This window comes from Euprymna scolopes, chromosome 17 (genome assembly GCF_053919585.1).
Source record: "Euprymna scolopes isolate OS-2025 chromosome 17, ASM5391958v1, whole genome shotgun sequence".
NCBI lineage: Eukaryota > Metazoa > Mollusca > Cephalopoda > Sepiida > Sepiolidae > Euprymna > Euprymna scolopes.
In genome coordinates, this window is record NC_136498.1 from 433,308 (window position 1) to 451,735 (window position 18,428).

General features: G+C 35.3%; 1 protein-coding gene across 5 annotated transcripts in view; it reads left to right on the forward strand.

Moving 5' to 3' along the window:
* LOC145296644 (armadillo-like helical domain containing protein 1) overlaps positions 1–18,428 on the forward strand; it is a 217,472-nt gene that overhangs the window by 31,802 nt on the left and 167,242 nt on the right. For all 5 annotated transcript variants that reach the window (XM_080142573.1, XM_080142574.1, XM_080142571.1 and 2 more), the window contains one exon: positions 16,208–16,374. In XM_080142573.1, the coding sequence (XP_079998699.1) occupies positions 16,208–16,374 (167 nt within the window). The remainder of the gene's footprint in view (positions 1–16,207; positions 16,375–18,428) is intronic.

The window sequence follows — 18,428 nt, forward strand, 5'->3', positions numbered from 1 at the left end:
AAGCAAGGATCGAAACCCAACTGCCTAAACGAGTCAAGGTTTCTCACCATTACCCTATATGGCTGCTGCTACGTGGATAGTGAATTAACAATGTTTTGACATCGTCCAAATGCTGAAGCTATATATATATATATATATATATATATATATATATATATATATAGTCTGGGTAAAGAATGTACTTTAGGATAAAAATCTAAAAAATATCCATCGGGTTTATATGATAGTGCTCAATAACAAATAGAGCTATTTCTATTAATACTTATTTATAGACATGTACAAGCTGGGAATCACCTGTGAATTTTATATTCCTTGACACTTCCCCCTTTGGAGTGAATGCCATACAGCAAAAACAGACAACAAGACTTCTACCTGGTCATGGCCGATAGAATGAGAGCATCCTACCCCCATTGATTAAATAAAAGGTTCTGTTGGAAATTCCCTGCAGATTTCCAAGTGTTCAACAGAAAGATTCCTGAGTTCAACAAGATACATCTGAAAAAAATCGGAGGTTACATTAACCAAAACGTTGTGCGAATAACACTCAAGATGAGAACAGTGATCAGAATAATCCAAATAATTCATAGTAATTTCTATTTAAATTAAGTTATAATATGTGTTGATGTTTTATATATTTCTACACATAGGATTTACCCCTAAACTAATTAACCAATCGTTATAGATTTTGGAACATAGCTGGTAGGTGTAAGGGTGGGTAATGTGAACTATATTTAATTTAATTCAGTTTCATGCAAAAGGAGAAAAGAGGGTGTGGAAGCCGTTCATATAAATTCAGGTACCTTTGATTTTCATAATAATTCACCAAACTTCTTTGAAGTATTTTAAAGATTTTTAGGGACCAAAACATGAATACAGCTTCAAATTTGAAAATTTGAAAATTCAAATATTTCAGATTTGCATTAAATTTGATCCATAGTCATTAGACATGAAGTAAACAAAATTCCCTGAATTTAAATTTCTTCCTCAGATCCCTTAGGCTCTAAATTTGAGACATTTTCTAGAATAAAAAAATATAATGGATTTTGATCAAAATTAGAATAAGGATTCTAGACATAAGGTGTAGTAAGGTTATATTTTTATTTTCATCTTTCTAGTAGGACTTAAAATGGAGCAAAGTTGTGAATTAATTTAATTGTTCTGAAACGGATAAACTTTTTTCCCTTGTGCCAAAGCCAACAGAGTCTTGATCATTTTTAAAATGAACTGTTCACTCTTGACTGGTATGTTGCTGGTCTGATACAGTTCAAGTAGTTTCACCCACACTGACTTTGCCTTTTCTTTCTGAGAACGGGTTAGTTTATTGCTAATCACTTGAGGCGCTCATACCTGAGAATGCTGACAGGATTACTCAGGTATCTTTTGCAGGTCAGAGTGCTCCTTCTCTAGGGCACTAGCCTTTAAATCCCACTTTTCTGACCTTTGTGATACATCTTCCTACTGCGGGATGGAGATGATAAACTTCATTTTATAATTATTTTCATTTTTCATTTTCTTGTCTCAAGTTTGAAGTTCGACATTTTGTGAATGACTTTTCCTGTTTGTTGCTATTTTCGCTTGTATTACGCGTGAGGATCAGGTCATAATCAGTTGATCCTTTCCACGTTTAAGTGGCCTACCATGTAGCTTTAACCACTGATGTCACTGTGGGACACGCTTTGAAGCATTTCAAATGACTGACGGCAAGCAATGTGACCGTACCAGTTATACATAAAAATATATTCATTAGAATTTATGTTTTATATGATCCATTTAATTTTCACGATTTAAAAGCAATGAACAATGAATTTAAGCAATAGTAACTTTAGTAAAACATTTGATTGTAAAAGAAACAGTAGAATTTCAAATTTCGTAGTTAGTCTGGCACTTCAAGCATATCAACTCTATTTGTTTTATTTAATACCAAAATATAATATTTTAAATAAATTATTCATTGGACAGAAGTTACGATTCATACATAGCTAGAGATTGTCTTCCTAAGAAAGTTTCACATATGAATACAATTTTAATTTGCATGTAGATTTTCTAACCTTTCTTTGTATAGAGAACAACCAAATTTCACACAATCATTGAGTAGAGAACAAATTAAGGGGAGAGTACTTATGTTTTCACATAAGTAATCTCCCCTGTTTTCTCTGCTAGAGTTATTTCCCTTGTACTGTAACAATGTAAATCAAGTAAAGAAACTAATTTTCTTTTAAATAAGATTGTGAAACTGATTTACTTCCCTTGCGTTGTATGTTTTTGGTTGAATAGTTGAAAGATGAACCCATAAAATAATTGAATATTTTGCTGCTGATTTTTTAAGACAAACAATCGAAAGGATCGTTTGCCGCCTGAGAAGTAGACATGATCAGAGAGAAACTTGGATGAGAGACACAGAAATAGTATTTTGTTTTTAATATTATATATATATATATATATATATATATATATATATATATATATATATATATATATATATTACTCGTTTTTTTTTTATTTAAAAGTAATGGACTAGTGAAATCAACGAGGTTGTTAGATAATGCTCAAATAAAAAGAGCTGATAATACTTGTTTATTGTTATATAAACATGCTCACATCCCGCTGCTACAAACAGCCACTTGTTTCAATCAAACAAATGTTATTTGAATAGTCAAGTCACTGCCTGATGATATCTGTTGTCTGATTGAAACAAGTGGCTGTTTGTAGCAGCGGGATGTGAGCATGTTTATATAACAATAAACAAATATATATATATATATATATATATATATATATATATATATTAGTATTTTTGTCTTTAATAAGAGCCACTTGAAGATTGTTCTAGCCAGCATAACTTTCAAATTTTTTAAAATAATAAATTAAAAATATTTTTGATGAAAAAAAATTAATCTCAAGAAATAATATTGACAAGCAGAACCTCCAGAAATTCCATTGTGCGTTTTACATCAATCTTTTTTTTTTTTTATTACATTTTCTCCTCAAACAAGGTACATTGCCACTTTGATGTAGGGGGCTACTATCAGGGACCTAAGTTGCAGGGGTACTACATAGGGAGTTTAGCAGCAAGATGTCTGTTCACATTACTCCTGAACTTCTGCATGTCAGTTCAGTTGGGGAAGCAGGAAACCGGAAGAGAATTCCAAAGTCCTACAGTTGAAGCTATATAATTTATTGTAAATAATAACATTCCTTTTTAAATAATAAACTTCTTTTTAGTGCTCAACCTGTACCATCTGTTTTCTGCCGAAATATTGAACTTATAACAGCAAGGCTATTATGTGCTAACAGATTCATAAAAATAGTCTGTGATGGATATGTGCAGAAGCGACTGATAAGTGTCCACATGCTCTCGCTGGACAGCCCTTTGGATACAAGAATGCAATCATCTAGAAGCGATATAAGGATAACTCTCGAGTTATTTGTCAGTGTCTTCTGTCGTGGGAAGACATTTTCCTCATGAAAGTATTAAAATGTTCAATTTTATAAGAGTATTAAAATTATTAAAATATTCATAAAAGTATTAAAATACTCATAAAAGTATTAAAATGTTCAATTTTATAAAAGTATTAAAATATTACAATTTCGTAAAAGTATTAAAATATTAAAATATTCATAAAAGTATTAAAATATTAATGAAAATATTAAAATATTCATAAAAGTATTAAATATTCATAAAATTATTAAAATATTCATAAAAGTATTAAAATATTCACAAAAGTATTAAAATATTCACAAAAGTATTAAAATATTCATAAAAGTATTAAAATATTCATAAAAGTATTAAAATATTCAGAAAAGTATTAAAATATTCATAAAAAATATTAAAATATTCATAAAAGTATTAAAATATTCATAAAAGTATTAAAATATTCATAAAAGTATTAAAATATTCATAAAGTATTAAAATATTCATAAAACTATTAAAATATTCATAAAACTACTAAAATATTCATAAAAATATTTAAATATTCATAAAACTACTAAAATATTCATAAAAATATTTAAATATTCATAAAAGTATTAAAATATTCATAAAAGTATTAAAATATTCATAAAAATATTAACATATTACAATTTCTTATAATAATATTAAAAATACTTAATTTTTACTATTAAAAACATTACATTAAAGTTAGAATATAAAAATATTCTTTTTAAGTCTTTCTAAAGAGTTCTAAATATAAAATATAAAAACGTTCTTTTTCAAGAGTTTCTGGTATTCTATTTGTGGTATTGTGGTAAGTTGTGGTATTCTATTTATTTCAACGTCTGACAACCTGGATTGGCGTAATGACTAAATCTGACCGTTTTACTGACTAACTGGAGAGTTGACACTATCAAGATTCTTTTAGTGAATGCAAAGTTGACGCTATCAAGATTCTTTTAGTGAACATAAAGTTCCAGAAACGCTCTGGAACTTTACATTCACTAAAACTATAAAAGAATCTTGATAGCGTCAACTCTCCAGTTTGTCAGTAAAACGGTCAGATTGAGTCATTACGCCACTCCAGGTTGTCAGACGCTGACTAGATTAAGTCTGGCCAATATTTCCTGGAATCCAAATTCAATTGAAAGGGATCTTATCAAAAGAATAAATTACAAGCAGACTCAAAGAAAAACTGGACATTTGGTAATTCTAAAGATTTTTTTGACTTTCTCTCTGACCAAAGAATATTGTTTATTAACTCTCAATCACACAGTCTTTCCTCTAAATGTAAACTAGATTGAAATAAAAACTTGCTTATCCCTTATTGATCATTTGTAAATATTTTGTGTTTCTTTGTGTTCATGTATAATGAATACTTTTTTCTTTTTTCTTTAAACAATGAGGTTTAGTTTTTTTTATATGTTGCATGTTCAATGCCCCTAGAATCAAACATGTAACACTTGTCTAGATTGCTCTTAGTGCATGTCAACATTAATGGTCAATGCACTCCAGAAGTGATATAAGGACAATACTCGAGTCATTGGTCAATGTCTTCATAGATTGCTCTTAGTGCCTGTCAACATTAATGGTCAATGCACTCCAGAAGCGATATAAGGACAATACTCGAGTCATTGGTCAATGTCTTCATAGATTGCTCTTAGTGCATGTCAACGTTAATGTTCAAGTTCATATTAGCATTATTGGTCGAGTCCATGTCAACGTTATTACTTGAGACCATATCAGCATTGCAGTTTGCTGCATAATGATGATCGTTCTGAGTCAAAAGTTCTCTTGCATTTTCGTTTTTTTTTCTGACACAAGCTATTTCAGCTAAATGACCTCCGACCTGAAGCTTATATTCCTGCTTGATGGCAGTGGCTCAGGGTAGTTGATAGTGGAATGGTTAGAGAAGACAGAACTTATATATCCGTTGAATGAAATGTATTGAGTGTGACATCCCAATGTGTTTATCGGGTGGCGCATATGCTGTGTACCAGCAGTTGGGTGAGGAGAAATGTGCAGATCTCAATCGTGTGAAGAGAACATTGCACACAGCTTTTGCTTTAGACTCCTTCGCCAAATGGAAGCAATTTATAGTACATCACCTTCAGCCAGGCTAAACAGTTGATGTCTTCTTGGCAAAACTATACAGACTTGCTCACAGCAGACAGAGGTGCACTGGAGTGCTCTGGAAATGTGTTGGTGAAAGTTAGCATTGGTAAAAAGGTTCACTATAACTACAGAAGACTTACTAGGATTTGCTTTGTTACTTTGGTCCTGGATATGGAATTAAACTATATCCAGTGGTGAGGCCCCAGCTTGCGGGCTTTGGGGAGTGTGGAGCCACCCTTAATTGCCATTGTTCCCAGGTCCACTCTGACCCGGAGTGGTAGTACCTGTTAGGGTCCCAACTATGGGTTAAATAGAAACCGACTTGAAAACAACAAATATATTCTATTAAAACATTTTTCTTCCGAATCTTTGGATTCGGCATTAAATAACCTGAAATGGGTTGATATGCCATAAAACAAAAACAACCATTGCTTTGTTACTTGAGTTGAATGAAATCAAGCATTTGTGGGGAGTGACTGTAACTGGTGCCAGAGAGGTGATGTTTCTGCAGTGTGATCGACCAAATTATGTTGCCATCACCATAACCAGCCTGATTTCAATGTAGAGTATGATACGACTACACAGAGATGGACTGTATCTTAGAAATAGGCTAGCAACCAACTTCCAATTACATTAAGAAACAGGCTTGTGGAATATCCAGCCCCTACACAAATTCAAGGCAACAGCAAGGTTCAAACTTAGCAGGGCTAGATCTATGCCAGGCTGATCTGTAAGTACATATTGCCATGTCCTTTTGGCCATTTCAAACAGTGGCGATTAAAGGACTAGTATTTGAGCTCAATGTCGTCCCTTTGATAATGTTGGCTATTGGTACTGCCATTCTAAGCCAGGATGAGATCATCGATACAGCTACCTCTTCTAATATCAATGATATTTTTATGAACAACAGTGTGTGTTTTGTGGTATGTGTCAAAGAACACTTGAAGCAGTTTGGTCTGGACAGTAAGATCCCAGACCAGCTGAGAACATGCACACGCATGTTGGGATTACATGTCTCAGAGGAGCAAGGAAAACTTTGATGGTGTTGTGCAAGTGAACTACTGGTAATCCTCAATAAACTTATCCACTGAATTGTCTTCTTAATCTGCAGAAAGCTGATTAGTCATTTCCCGCTATGTTGCTGCCTATGTGTTGCCAAAGCATTTATGAAACAAAGGGCAAACACAATAACGACTAGATGAGATGATTAAGTGCAGGAGTCTCTACTGTCTCGGATGATTACAAACATTTTCATGAGAATAGTCTAGGTTGATCGAGTGGAAGGTGACTGATATATCAGTGAGGGAAGATATAACTGTACAGTAGGATGCAAGTTTATTAGTCACTAGTATGGTTATAGAAAGCAATGACTCCATGACAGACGATGCAAGTTGACTCCAATTAGTACATGAAGAAAAATACATCAACTTGAGTAAGCTCAATGCTGTTTTACTAGGCATAAACTTGACATTGCAATGGAAGGCAAAAACTATTCACAAGGACTGTTGTGTTAGTGACCATGTGGTTTCCTCAGATAATGAAGCCCTGATGATGTATGAAAGATGGGGTAATTTTTTATTCTTTTCTTTGTACTGTTGAATCACCACTTATCAAGGCTAAGAGCTACTTGAGGATAAGGGTCGATGAGACGAAATAAATGTCAGCCAAAATAGTAATGCATAATGGGATTCATGAACACTTCCATTGTTTTCGCCAGAAATTTTACGTTTGAATACAAATGTAGTTTTCATGTAGATTCTCTATAACTTTTCTTTTTATAGGGAACAAATAATAAATAGCTTATTATATATTTCTCAGTCTATCCATTCCACATTTTTCTGAAATTACTGGGCTTATCTGGCTAAAATTTTGTATGAACCTTTGTTATAAGGTACAGCAAAGTAAGTATTATGGCATCCATTCAATGCACAGTTAGGGATTAATAGGAATTAGTCACAATAATACTACATTTACTCTAGAAGTTTTCTCAGAAACTATCGAGACGATCTGGTTGAAATTTTGTATGTACCTTTTGTAGAAGGGGCAGCAATATTATTATTATTATGGTATCTGTCCAATACACAGTTAAGAATTAATAGGGATTAATTTTTAATGCAAAAGTGAGCACAAAATGAATCATATTCAATCATCAATTTGGCATAAAGCACTCATTCAAAATCAATGAGCTATAACTTTCTTTTTTTAACTTTTGTCATTTTTAACAGGCTTAAAAATCTGGTAATTTAGTAACAATAATAATATAAGTCAATGGATTATTGTTTTGACAAAGGGGAAAGAATTGTTGTTTTCTAAATTGGATGTATGCATCTAACGCTTATCGTTCACTAATTTTTTACCTTTAAGTTGTATTTTTTAGCTCTTTACATGCAGTGGCTTCATGCCTTGTTTTGAACAATTTCCATAAAAAATGTTAGACCAGCTTTAATTAAAAAACAAAGAAAATAAAAAAAAATAAAAAGCAGACCTCTCATCCTCATTGACGACTCCACCAAAACTGAACATGATATGAATGATACATGTGTTTGAAATGTCAAAATATAAATTGGTTGGAAAAAATATAATTAAAGTGGAAAGATCAATGAGTCAAGCGTGAATAGGTTTTATGGCTGAAATAAATCGTTTGGAATTGAAGTCAACAATCCAAGGGGCACAACAAAGTTTGAATGTTGTAAATCTGAGAAATGCCTTGCACTTTTGTTGGGCATTCTGTTGAAAGTAAAAGGTCGCTGTGTTGATCCTTCTCTGATGGTGAAGGAAGGATAAAGATCGGGTCAATTCGAAAAGTTCAAACCTCTGCTAAGATCAAAGTATACACTGATTGATCAGACCAGTCGTAAACTAATTAGTGTGAAAAAGGAAACTGGATTTGCAATCCTGCTTTGGTAGCAATATCAGTCGCTGTTGTTCTGATTTTTATTTTTTTAATATCATGTTCTTTAATCACAACTGGTCTTTTTTTTTAATTTTTTTTTTATTACATTTTCACCCCAAACAAGGTACATTGCCACTTTGGTGTAGGGGGCTACTATCAGGGGCAACAACTACTGGGGTACTATGTAGGGATTTGAGCAGCAAGATGTCGGTTCACGTTACACTTGAACTTCTGCACGTCAGTACTGTTGGGGAAGCAGGGACCTGGAATGGAATTCCAGTCTAGCGGTTCTGGGGAAGAAACTATTGGAGTAAAAAGATCTTTTACATCTATGGATCTCTACAGTGTGGGGGTGGGATTTAGCAGCTTGTCGGGTTTGTCGAGGGTGCTCACGTCGTGGGGGCACAAGTGATTGCAGTTCGTCAGAGCATTCACCACTAAAATACTTGTAGAAAAGACAGAGGGATGCAACATTTCGTCAATGGGACAGAGGCTGAAGCTTAGATGCCAGTTCAGGGCCTATCAGGTTTGCGACTCTCTTTTGAACCTTGTCAAAGAGCGAGAGACTAGTAGCAGATGCACCAGCCCAGATGTGACAGCAATACTCCATACATGGACGAATGGTGGCCTTATAGAGGTACAGGATACTTTCGGGTGTTAGTAGTTTTCTAGCATGGTAGAGAGAGCCCACCTTTCTTGCAGCGGCCCTGGCAATGCCTTCAATGTAATTGTTCCAACTCATGTTCCTGTGAACGTTAGGCCAAGGAGTTTGAAAGATGTACTCTCAGATAAAGAGTCGTTGGCCATTGCTATAGGTGGTAGAGAGGGTTTCTTGTAATTATTGAAGGAAACTAGTTTAGTCTTGGCAGCATTGAACGCGACCAACCACTTTTGTCCCCATTCCACCACAGATTGGAGGTCTTCCTCTAGTGTTTCTGCCATTTCTTTAGAAATGTGTTCATTCGTCTTCCTGTCGTGCCTGCCATAGAGTGTAGTGTCATCAGCATATATACCTATCTCAGAGGCAATTTTGTCGGGGAGGTCATTTATAAATATCAGCAACAATAGAGGTCCAAGGATAGAACCCTGGGGCACCCCCGCATTTATATCATATTGTTTAGATGTACGACCGTCGAGGACAACCTGGATTTTTCTCTTATCTAAGAAGGATTTAATTATGTTAAGTATTCTACCAGTGATACCGTATGATCTAATTTTCCTGAGGAGACCCTCATGCCATACCCTGTCAAAAGCCTTAGATATATCTAGAGCTACCACTCTGCCCTCCCCCGTTTTGTTCAGTGAATGGTATATACGTTCAGAGATCACAGTTAGGATGTCTGCTGTGGAACGGGCTTGTCTATATCCATATTGTTTGTCAGTCAGAAGTTTAGCATCTGTAAGATGATGGACTAGAGCATGGTTAATTAAGGTCTCAAATATTTTGCCGAAAAGTGGGAGGAGGCTAATGGGGCAATAATTTGATGGGTCAGTCCTTTCGCCAGAATTCTTGAATACTGGTACAACAGAAGCAGTTTTCCAACAGCCCGGAAAGCAAGCTTCATTAAGGCATTTGTTGTAGAGTTTGGAGAGAACTGGAGCTATTTCGGCTGAGCACTTTTTTAATAGCACAACTGGGATAAGATCGGATCCACATGCTTTTGAAGTTTCAAGGTTTTTTATGATAGCATGCACCTGAGCAGGGGTGGTTTTCAGATCGTCTAGCGTGGCATCTGTCTGCATAGGAAAGTCAGGTAGGGGGTTGTTGGAAGGGTTCAGTGTGGAGTTTGAGGCAAACCGACTGGCAAGCATGTTAGCCTTGTCGGTTGCTGAGGAGACAACCTCGTGATTGTTGGTTAGTGGGGGAATTGTTGATTGCCCATTATTTACTACACTGTTGTAGATTTTCCAGAAGTCTCGAGTTCCTAGTTTTTGTGCTTCGATGCGCTTTTTAGTGGTTTCCGTAAATTCTCTCTTAGCTGTCGCTATTTCTTTCTTAACGTTATTTCTAGCTTCTATATACTTCAGTCTGTTTGAACTGGACTTATGTCGGTTAAACCTACGGTATGCATGCTGCTTTTGAGCAATGGCAGTTGCACAAGTCGACGTAAACCATTGGGGAGAGTGGGGCTTACTATAAAATTTCCGCATGGGAACATGCGCTTCGATTGCAGTTTTGAACCAGTCAGTGGTCTCGTTTGCACATTGTTCAGCAGGGAGAGAAAAAATATTTCTCCATGGGCATCTCTGATTAGTTCCCTGATGGCTTCCCAGTCAGCCTTATTATAATATCTCGTTGTTTTGAGCACTGGCTCTTCAGTTTTGGCTCTAGAGTTTAGGGCGATTTCAACCATTATCACTGCATGATCAGCGTTCCCGAGTGGGCTGTGGGCCTTTGTTATGCAGTCATCGGGAACTGTGGTCAAAAACAGATCTAAAAGTGATACGTGTTGTTCTTCCTGGTCAGGGAAACGGGTTGGAAACGTAACAATTTGTGATAGGGAGTGAGATATAGTGAAGCTATGAGTTGTGCTGCCCGCTGCATCTGTGTAAGTAGAGAATCCAAGCCAGTTTTTGTGGTGGACATTAAAGTCACCAAATACATATATTTGTGCGCTAGTGTCGAGGGACAATGCCGTGTCTATGCTGTCAGATACTTTGTTTATTATGGTGCAGTCCTGAGTCGAGGGAGAGAGGTAGAGAAAATAATATTAGCTAATATTGTGTTGCATAAAGGCTTGATCATCTGTTTCTAGGTTTGTTTCTCTAGTCAGGGGGAGGGTATTACGAATGTAAACTCCAAGTCCGTGCATGTGTCTGTCAGAGTTCTTACGGCAGAGTGGGAGATATCCAGGCATGTTAAAGTAGTTAGAGGGGATGGAGGAGTGTAGGTTAGTCTCACTTAGTGCTAAGATATCTGGGGTATTTGTTAAGAGAAATGCTTCAACATCAGCTAAATTAGTTCTAAGCCCACGGATATTTGTGAATGTGAGCCTCAAGTGAGGAGGCAAGTTGAATTTGTTTGTCCCTAAGCCTGGTTTAAGCTTATTTTCAGATTGTACTGTCGTCATATTTTTTTTTTAAAGAATTTCGGTTTAGGTAAGGGGGAGCTAAACAAGAGGTTATGCAGAGCTTCAGACATACATCACAAGTAGACTATCAGCTGACCTTTCTCCAATTAGGATTGTGGCCTCTAACATTTTTTAATAAAAATCGCTCCAGACAAGGCATGTAGTCACTTAATGTAAAAAGCTAAAAAAGAAAAATACTACTTTAAGGTAAAAAATTAACAGACAATCAGTTTTAGATGAATAGATTCGATCTAGGAAACAGCAATTCTTCCCCCTTTGTCAAAATCATAGCTCATAGAATGTGAGAACTAAAAGCCAAAATAAGGCAATCGAGAGTTACAATAGGTTGTCAAAAGTAAACCCAAAGCAAACTTTCTACTCTCCACATAGTTACAAATAATAAACTTCTATGGCACCGTATTCAGTTTAACATCTGTTTTACATGTTGTCATGTGTTTGACTGCTTTTAGACATTTTCTTACAAACTAAGCTATCTCTAGCCAGGACTTCTTTATCCCTCTTTTTCTCAATTTTGTCGTTATTACTTCCTCCCAGATTTTCCTTGACCTTCCCCTGTGAAATTAACTTTCAACCTCAATTCTTCATGTTCTTTTGATGATGATGGTTGTTGTTGTTCACTATCACCACTCACTTGGAGTTCTCACACAGGTCATCATCAGAGATTGCTTACTGACAACAACCAGTGGGTGTTTCCTGAAGTCTGGGTGACAACAAGTCTTTCCAGATTTCCAGTATTCTCCACCTTTTTCAATAACTTTTACAAATGAATTTGCATTATGGCAACAGTCATTTGCCATTAACTTTTTGCTGGCAATAACCATTGGTTTTTATTGGAATTTGGCAATAAGGCATCGTAAGATTCCAGTCCCCTTTGGACTCATCCAGTCGATGTTTGGTTAGTGCTATTTCTCCAAAGTATTTCGATCCTCTTTGACCTTCTTAACTATATGGTGTGATGCCAGTCAATACCAACACTACAATTTTTTTAGGTAGGGGGAGGGGAAGCTAGTTGTCTTACAGTTTTGCAGTTTCAATTTTCTTGGTCGCATCTTTTTCTTTTACTTCTGTTGTAGTTTTTACATAACTGGTTAGTGTTTGTCACTCATATGGATTAGTTCCTGCATTCGAGAATTTTCCTTAAGATTTCAGCTGTTTGCAGCATTATTGTCCATTATATAGTCTCAGTTTTACCCTTGTTTCTATTTTCTTTTAGTCTTTTTTCCAAGTTCTTTGGAACTATTCTTAGTGCTCCTACAATTATTGGTATTATATTGATTTTTTTTTTTTTTTTTTTTTTTTTACACAGTGATCACTACTTATCAAAGCCCGGAAGCCACTCAGGGATAAGGGTTATTGCAAGTACATTACGTTAGTGTGGAGATTTGATGAAGTGTTTACTTAAGGGGGCGGTTCATTAGGAATTTGTTAACGTCGGACTTGAAGACATCCAAGTTGTAGTCCAGTGGGAAGCAGGCAGATGGAACAGAGTTCCACAGGCGTGCAGTTCTAAGAAAGAAGCTTTGTTCATGGAATCCACGTTTTGATTTAGGCACAGATAAAGAGTGGGGGAAATTTTTCACAGTGGATTCAGCTAGACGGGTGTTTTTCGTGAAAGATTGGCGAGGGGGGACGAGAGATTGGAGTTCAGACGAGCACCTGCCATGGAAATAACGATAAAACAAGGATAGGCTCGCAATGTCTCTTCTGTGGGAGAGAGGTTGCAGGGTAGAGAAAAGGGCATCCCCCACTAAGCCACGAAGTCTATTTTGTACTCTGTCAAGGCAGGATAGGCTATTTTAGCAGCTCCTGCCCAGATATGGCAACAGTATTCCATCCTTGGACGTACTTGGCTTTTATATAGATAGAGAATTGCATCAGTAGTGAGATATCTTCTGGAGTAGTAGAAGGATCCCACCATCTTTCCAGCGACCTTGGCAACAGACTTGATATACGTGTTCCATTTCATATCAGGAGTAAAGGTCAAACCCAGAAGCTTGTCAAAACACGGGGCCTCACCCAGACGAGAGCCATCCATCACAATTGATGCCAGATGGGGATCAGAGCGTTGATGATGTAAGGATAGGAGTTTGGTTTTGGATGCATTAAAGGTAACCAGCCACGTCTTCCCCCACTGAACCACGCGCTCGAGATCAGAGGAGAGAGAATCAGAGAGAACTTTGTCATTTACAGCCTTTGATGTGTTGCCGTAGATGGTCGTGTCATCAGCATAGATGTCAACGAATGATTTAAGTATGTGTTTTGGGAGATCATTGATGTAGATCAGGAAGAGAGTTGGGCCCAGTATTGACCCCTGAGGGACTCCAGCATTTATATTGCAGGCCTCCGATTTTTGTCCATCTACCACTACTCTTATGAGCCTATCGGAGAGAAATGATTTAATGATTGAGAAAACATTTCCAGTTATACCGTAGCTGGAAATCTTGTGAAGTAGACCCTTATGCCATACCTTGTCGAAGGCCTTTGATATGTCAAGAGTTTTTTTCAAGTTCCAAATTCCTTCCAGTTCTCTGGCAAGTTCTGCATGTCTGTTTCGTTTTTCTGTCTCTTTGATCTTTACCCTGTGGACTGCTGGGACGGCAAAATCACAATTTGGCAGTTTTTTCCTTTGTTAATTATTATGCCATCTAGTTTTCTTGCTTGAATGAGTTTATCTGTTTGTGCCTTCATATTTCAAAGGATTTTGTGGTTTTCATTTTCCAGTAGTCTCCAGTTTGAACCATTTGGTGCAGTCATTTGCAGAGCTCTCAGTGCACAACCTTCCCCATGCTGTTGTGCCTGTCCTTCTATTCCTTTTGGGTTAGTTTGCTGCATTAATGTATTATGTGATTTATTATTTTGTCTTTTTTCCACAAAATCTACATTTACTGTTCTGTGTTTTATTTATTTTAGCTGCAATGTGGTTCATTCTAATCACATTGCTCTGTGCAGCTGTCAGTAGAGATTCTGTTTCCCTATTTATGTGTCCTTTTCTTTACCATGTTGAGGTGTTTGCATGATTCTGTTCATTTGTTATTCTTATGAATTGTCCATGTAAATCTTTCTCTTCATACTTTTCATGCTTTTTTTTGTTTCTTGTTTTATCGCTTCCTGTAGTGTTCTTCTTGATTGTGTCTCTCACTGCACTGATTTAGCTTTCTGTGTTCTGACTTATGTACTTTCCCAAGTCTTCTTTTCTGCCTTCTACACAGTCTTCTACATTTATCAGTCCTCTTCCTCCTTCATTCCTTTTCATGTAAAGTCGGTCAGTATCGTCTTACTTGTGCAATGCATAAACATTTTGTGCCTAGGTTGCTGCTCTTATAAATCAAGCTCCTACCACAGTAGCCCTTTCAGTTTCAGTGCCTTGTTTGAAGTGAATAAAAATTAAATTAAATTAATTTTTAAAAAATTAAAAGTAAAAAAGAATTTAGAACAAAATGTTTTTAAAAAATAATAAAAAAGGTGTCAGAATCAGGTTGTCAGAAATTAATTCTGCAGTCAACATTTAAATCTTTTTTTTTCAGCACGCCTACCACTACTGTTTGGCTCTGTTAATAGAGATGATGCGATTTGGTGGGAGTCTGCACTCTACTGAGCACATATCTAGTTTCTAAATACATTCTATTGAAATGTCTACTTTATTAATGGATTTGCCCTATGAAAGCCTACTCAATAAATTTAGCTTTTTCTTCCTTGAGTGCTGACAATTACTGTTAAAATGTTTTTGATGGATAATGAGCATATGACTACAAAAATTTGGACGATCTTATTTATAACTATGCATTAGGACAATCAACCAATGAGAAGCCTCCAACCTCATTATAAAAATACCGAATTTTGGATTCAAGTCAGTTTGCTATCAGTTTCCATCTTGACATAACTGAATCACTGTTGATCTGGAATATATTGATTCTTCGCCGATTGGATTTACTACCACCATCTTTGTTCAACAGAATCACTCAACACTTAACAATTATACATCTAATTTGTGTCCACAATATCTTCAATGATATACCTCAAAACCTATTATTCTCTCCTGCACCAGAAAGAGGTGTATGTGTACGTATAAACCACAAGAAACTATTTCACCACTGATTTCAATTGAACTGGAAGAGAGTTTTTCTCAGTCAAGATTCCTGGACTTTGGAATAGACTTCCAAGAGGTATAATAAATGCGTCAACAACAGAAAAATTCAAGCTAAATTTAGACAGAGCTACTGTACCTTCTCCTGTGTAAATTTCTACTACTTTTCCCTACATGGCACTTGAAACTTGTTTTATTTTAAAAAAGTAAAAGTGAAAAGTTGAAAATAATTCAATTAAAGGGATGCCAAAATTAGGTTTTTAAAAACTGATTCCAGCGCCATCATTTTTTTCAGCAAACTTATCATCTCTGTTTGACTCAAACAACCATGTTATACTCAGTCAGGAAGCAGCACCACAGTGTTGTGTTCCACAAACGAGTAGTTCTAGGGAAGAAACTTTGCTAATTGAATTTTTGTCTAGTTTTAGGCACAGATAGAGAGTAAGGAAAATTGTTGATAGTGGCTGTAGCTAAATGAGTGTTAAAGGGGGACCTTAGAGGAGGTGTGTACTTCCAGTTTCAAAATACATTCTGCTAAGCTGTTGGTTTCATTAATGGGTTTGTATTTATTTTATTCATGTATGTTATTCCAGGCACAAATTCATTACTGAGTTCATTGAAGTTGGTGGAATCCTGACCCTGCTCGACATCATCAGTCTGAAACAGGTGACGGAGATCAACAAAGCCAAAGCATTGAAATGTCTCCAACATATTGCCAATTCAGGACGGAAATACAAGGAACTGATTTGTGAAAGTTACGGTGAGTAAAATATTTGTTAATTTTTTTAAACTTTCTTTTTTTAATAATTTTTTACATCATTTGTTTTGGTACTGGTACACCTTTTGAACCACACAAAACCGACTTTAGCCAGTGCAGAATTATGTAAACAATCGGGCAAAAGCTGAATCAAAACACGACACCTTTTCAAAATAGAAGAAATAATGAAAGAAAAACATGTTTGTTTTCATGAGAATTTAGTCACTTTTTTTTGTCAATATCAATAAAATAATTTTTTCCACAAAAAATGTTTATGTAAAACTTGTGGAGAATGCTCTATTTTACGGTTGTTATAAAAATGGAATGGAAATTTAAATTTCGTTCCATTTTTATAACAACCTTAAAACATCCTTGTCACAAACTATTTGACGAGGATGGGCATTAAGGCAGTTCGTCACCCTCCCTATAGTCCAGACCTTGCTTCTTGTGACTTTTGGTTATTCCTAAAACTCAAGGAAAACCTTAGAGGCTGTCGTTATGAGACAATTGGGGAGATGAAAAAGACTGTGACGAGGGTCATTGACACTCCCACACAAGAGGACTTCCATGGGGCCTTCTAGAGTTTCATGTGTGTACTATCAATCAAAGTGACCATACGAAAAAAAGTCTGGAAACTTATTGAAGGCACCTCACTCTGACATTGATATTAAAACCCTACTTTTTCTACTTAAATTTAATTAAAATGAACTTCTTAATATACTCAGCCATGGATATGCAAGTCACTACGTAAAGGCTAACTAATTTGCATATTCATTTTGAAAAACAAACATTAATTAATTACTTATTCATTTTTTATGGTTTCTTATTAGATGGTTTGTTTCATTTCACTATTACACTGAATTCTATTTATGCTAACTACTCTCTGAATATTTTGTTTGCAGAGTGAAAATTTGATATATAAGCTATTTGGATCTGTAGTACATTTTCGAGTTAGTTTTTAGCCAGAAAAATAGCTGCTAAATGATCAAAATAATAAAAACATCATTGACTTTGGCCTGGCATAAGTCAACTAAACCCGTTTTATTTTCTGTGCATCACTAATTAAAAGTTATAGGTTAAAAACCGTTATTTTTTGCAGTTTTCATATGCATATACATTTATATCATGTGCTAATGTTTTGGTTTCGATTCTAGCTGATGGCACACAAGTGATATTTGTTTTTACTTTGGAATTCACTACTATATATTATGGTACAATATAATAATTGATAAAGAATTGTCTCTTTAATAAATATGGAATTTGCATAAATTAAAATATAATATTTAAGCATATTTTATGACTAGGATATGCCGAGTGGCCTGCTACTATATATATAAAAGTGACCTTGCCAGTGTATGTGCAAAACGTCTCTACCATACTCTGAATATTTGGTCTTCAGATTTGAAATTTGATATATAGGGTATTTGGATCTGTAGAACACTTTTGATTTGATTTTTAGCCAGCAAAAATTGCAGTTAAGGGGTTACAATTGAAAAAAAAAATACTTGATTTTGGTAGAGTAAGTTGAATCAAACATTACTCCTGCTGTTACTTTTGCACATGCGCAAAATTAAACATTAAAACATTTTTAACCTTTCATATCCAGTTATTGGTAGCTCAGACGTTAATAGTGCTGGAGAGCTAAATAACAACTAAGGCTGAAGCACTAAACATTCTGGTTTCGATTCTAGCGGATAGTACCCAATTCATATTCTTTCATAACTGCTAAAATCATTACTATATATTGGATAATAATAAATAAAGAATTGGTTCTATAATAAAAAATTAGAAAACTCGATGAATTAAAATATAATAGCATATTTTACGTCAAGGCAACATTGGGTGGCCTGCTAGTAGTATATGCATTTACATGTTTCAGTCATCATGTTTATAACGTTTTTAAAAACTTGAAAACTTCTACCTTTTTTCATAGTCATTAACCTTCCGGTAATTTTGAATGGAACCTTTTATTTCATCCACCACCTTTCATTCATCTTATTTCATATTTTTTTTTTTTAGATATTACTTAATTTTTCTTAAATTCTCTCACTAAAGAT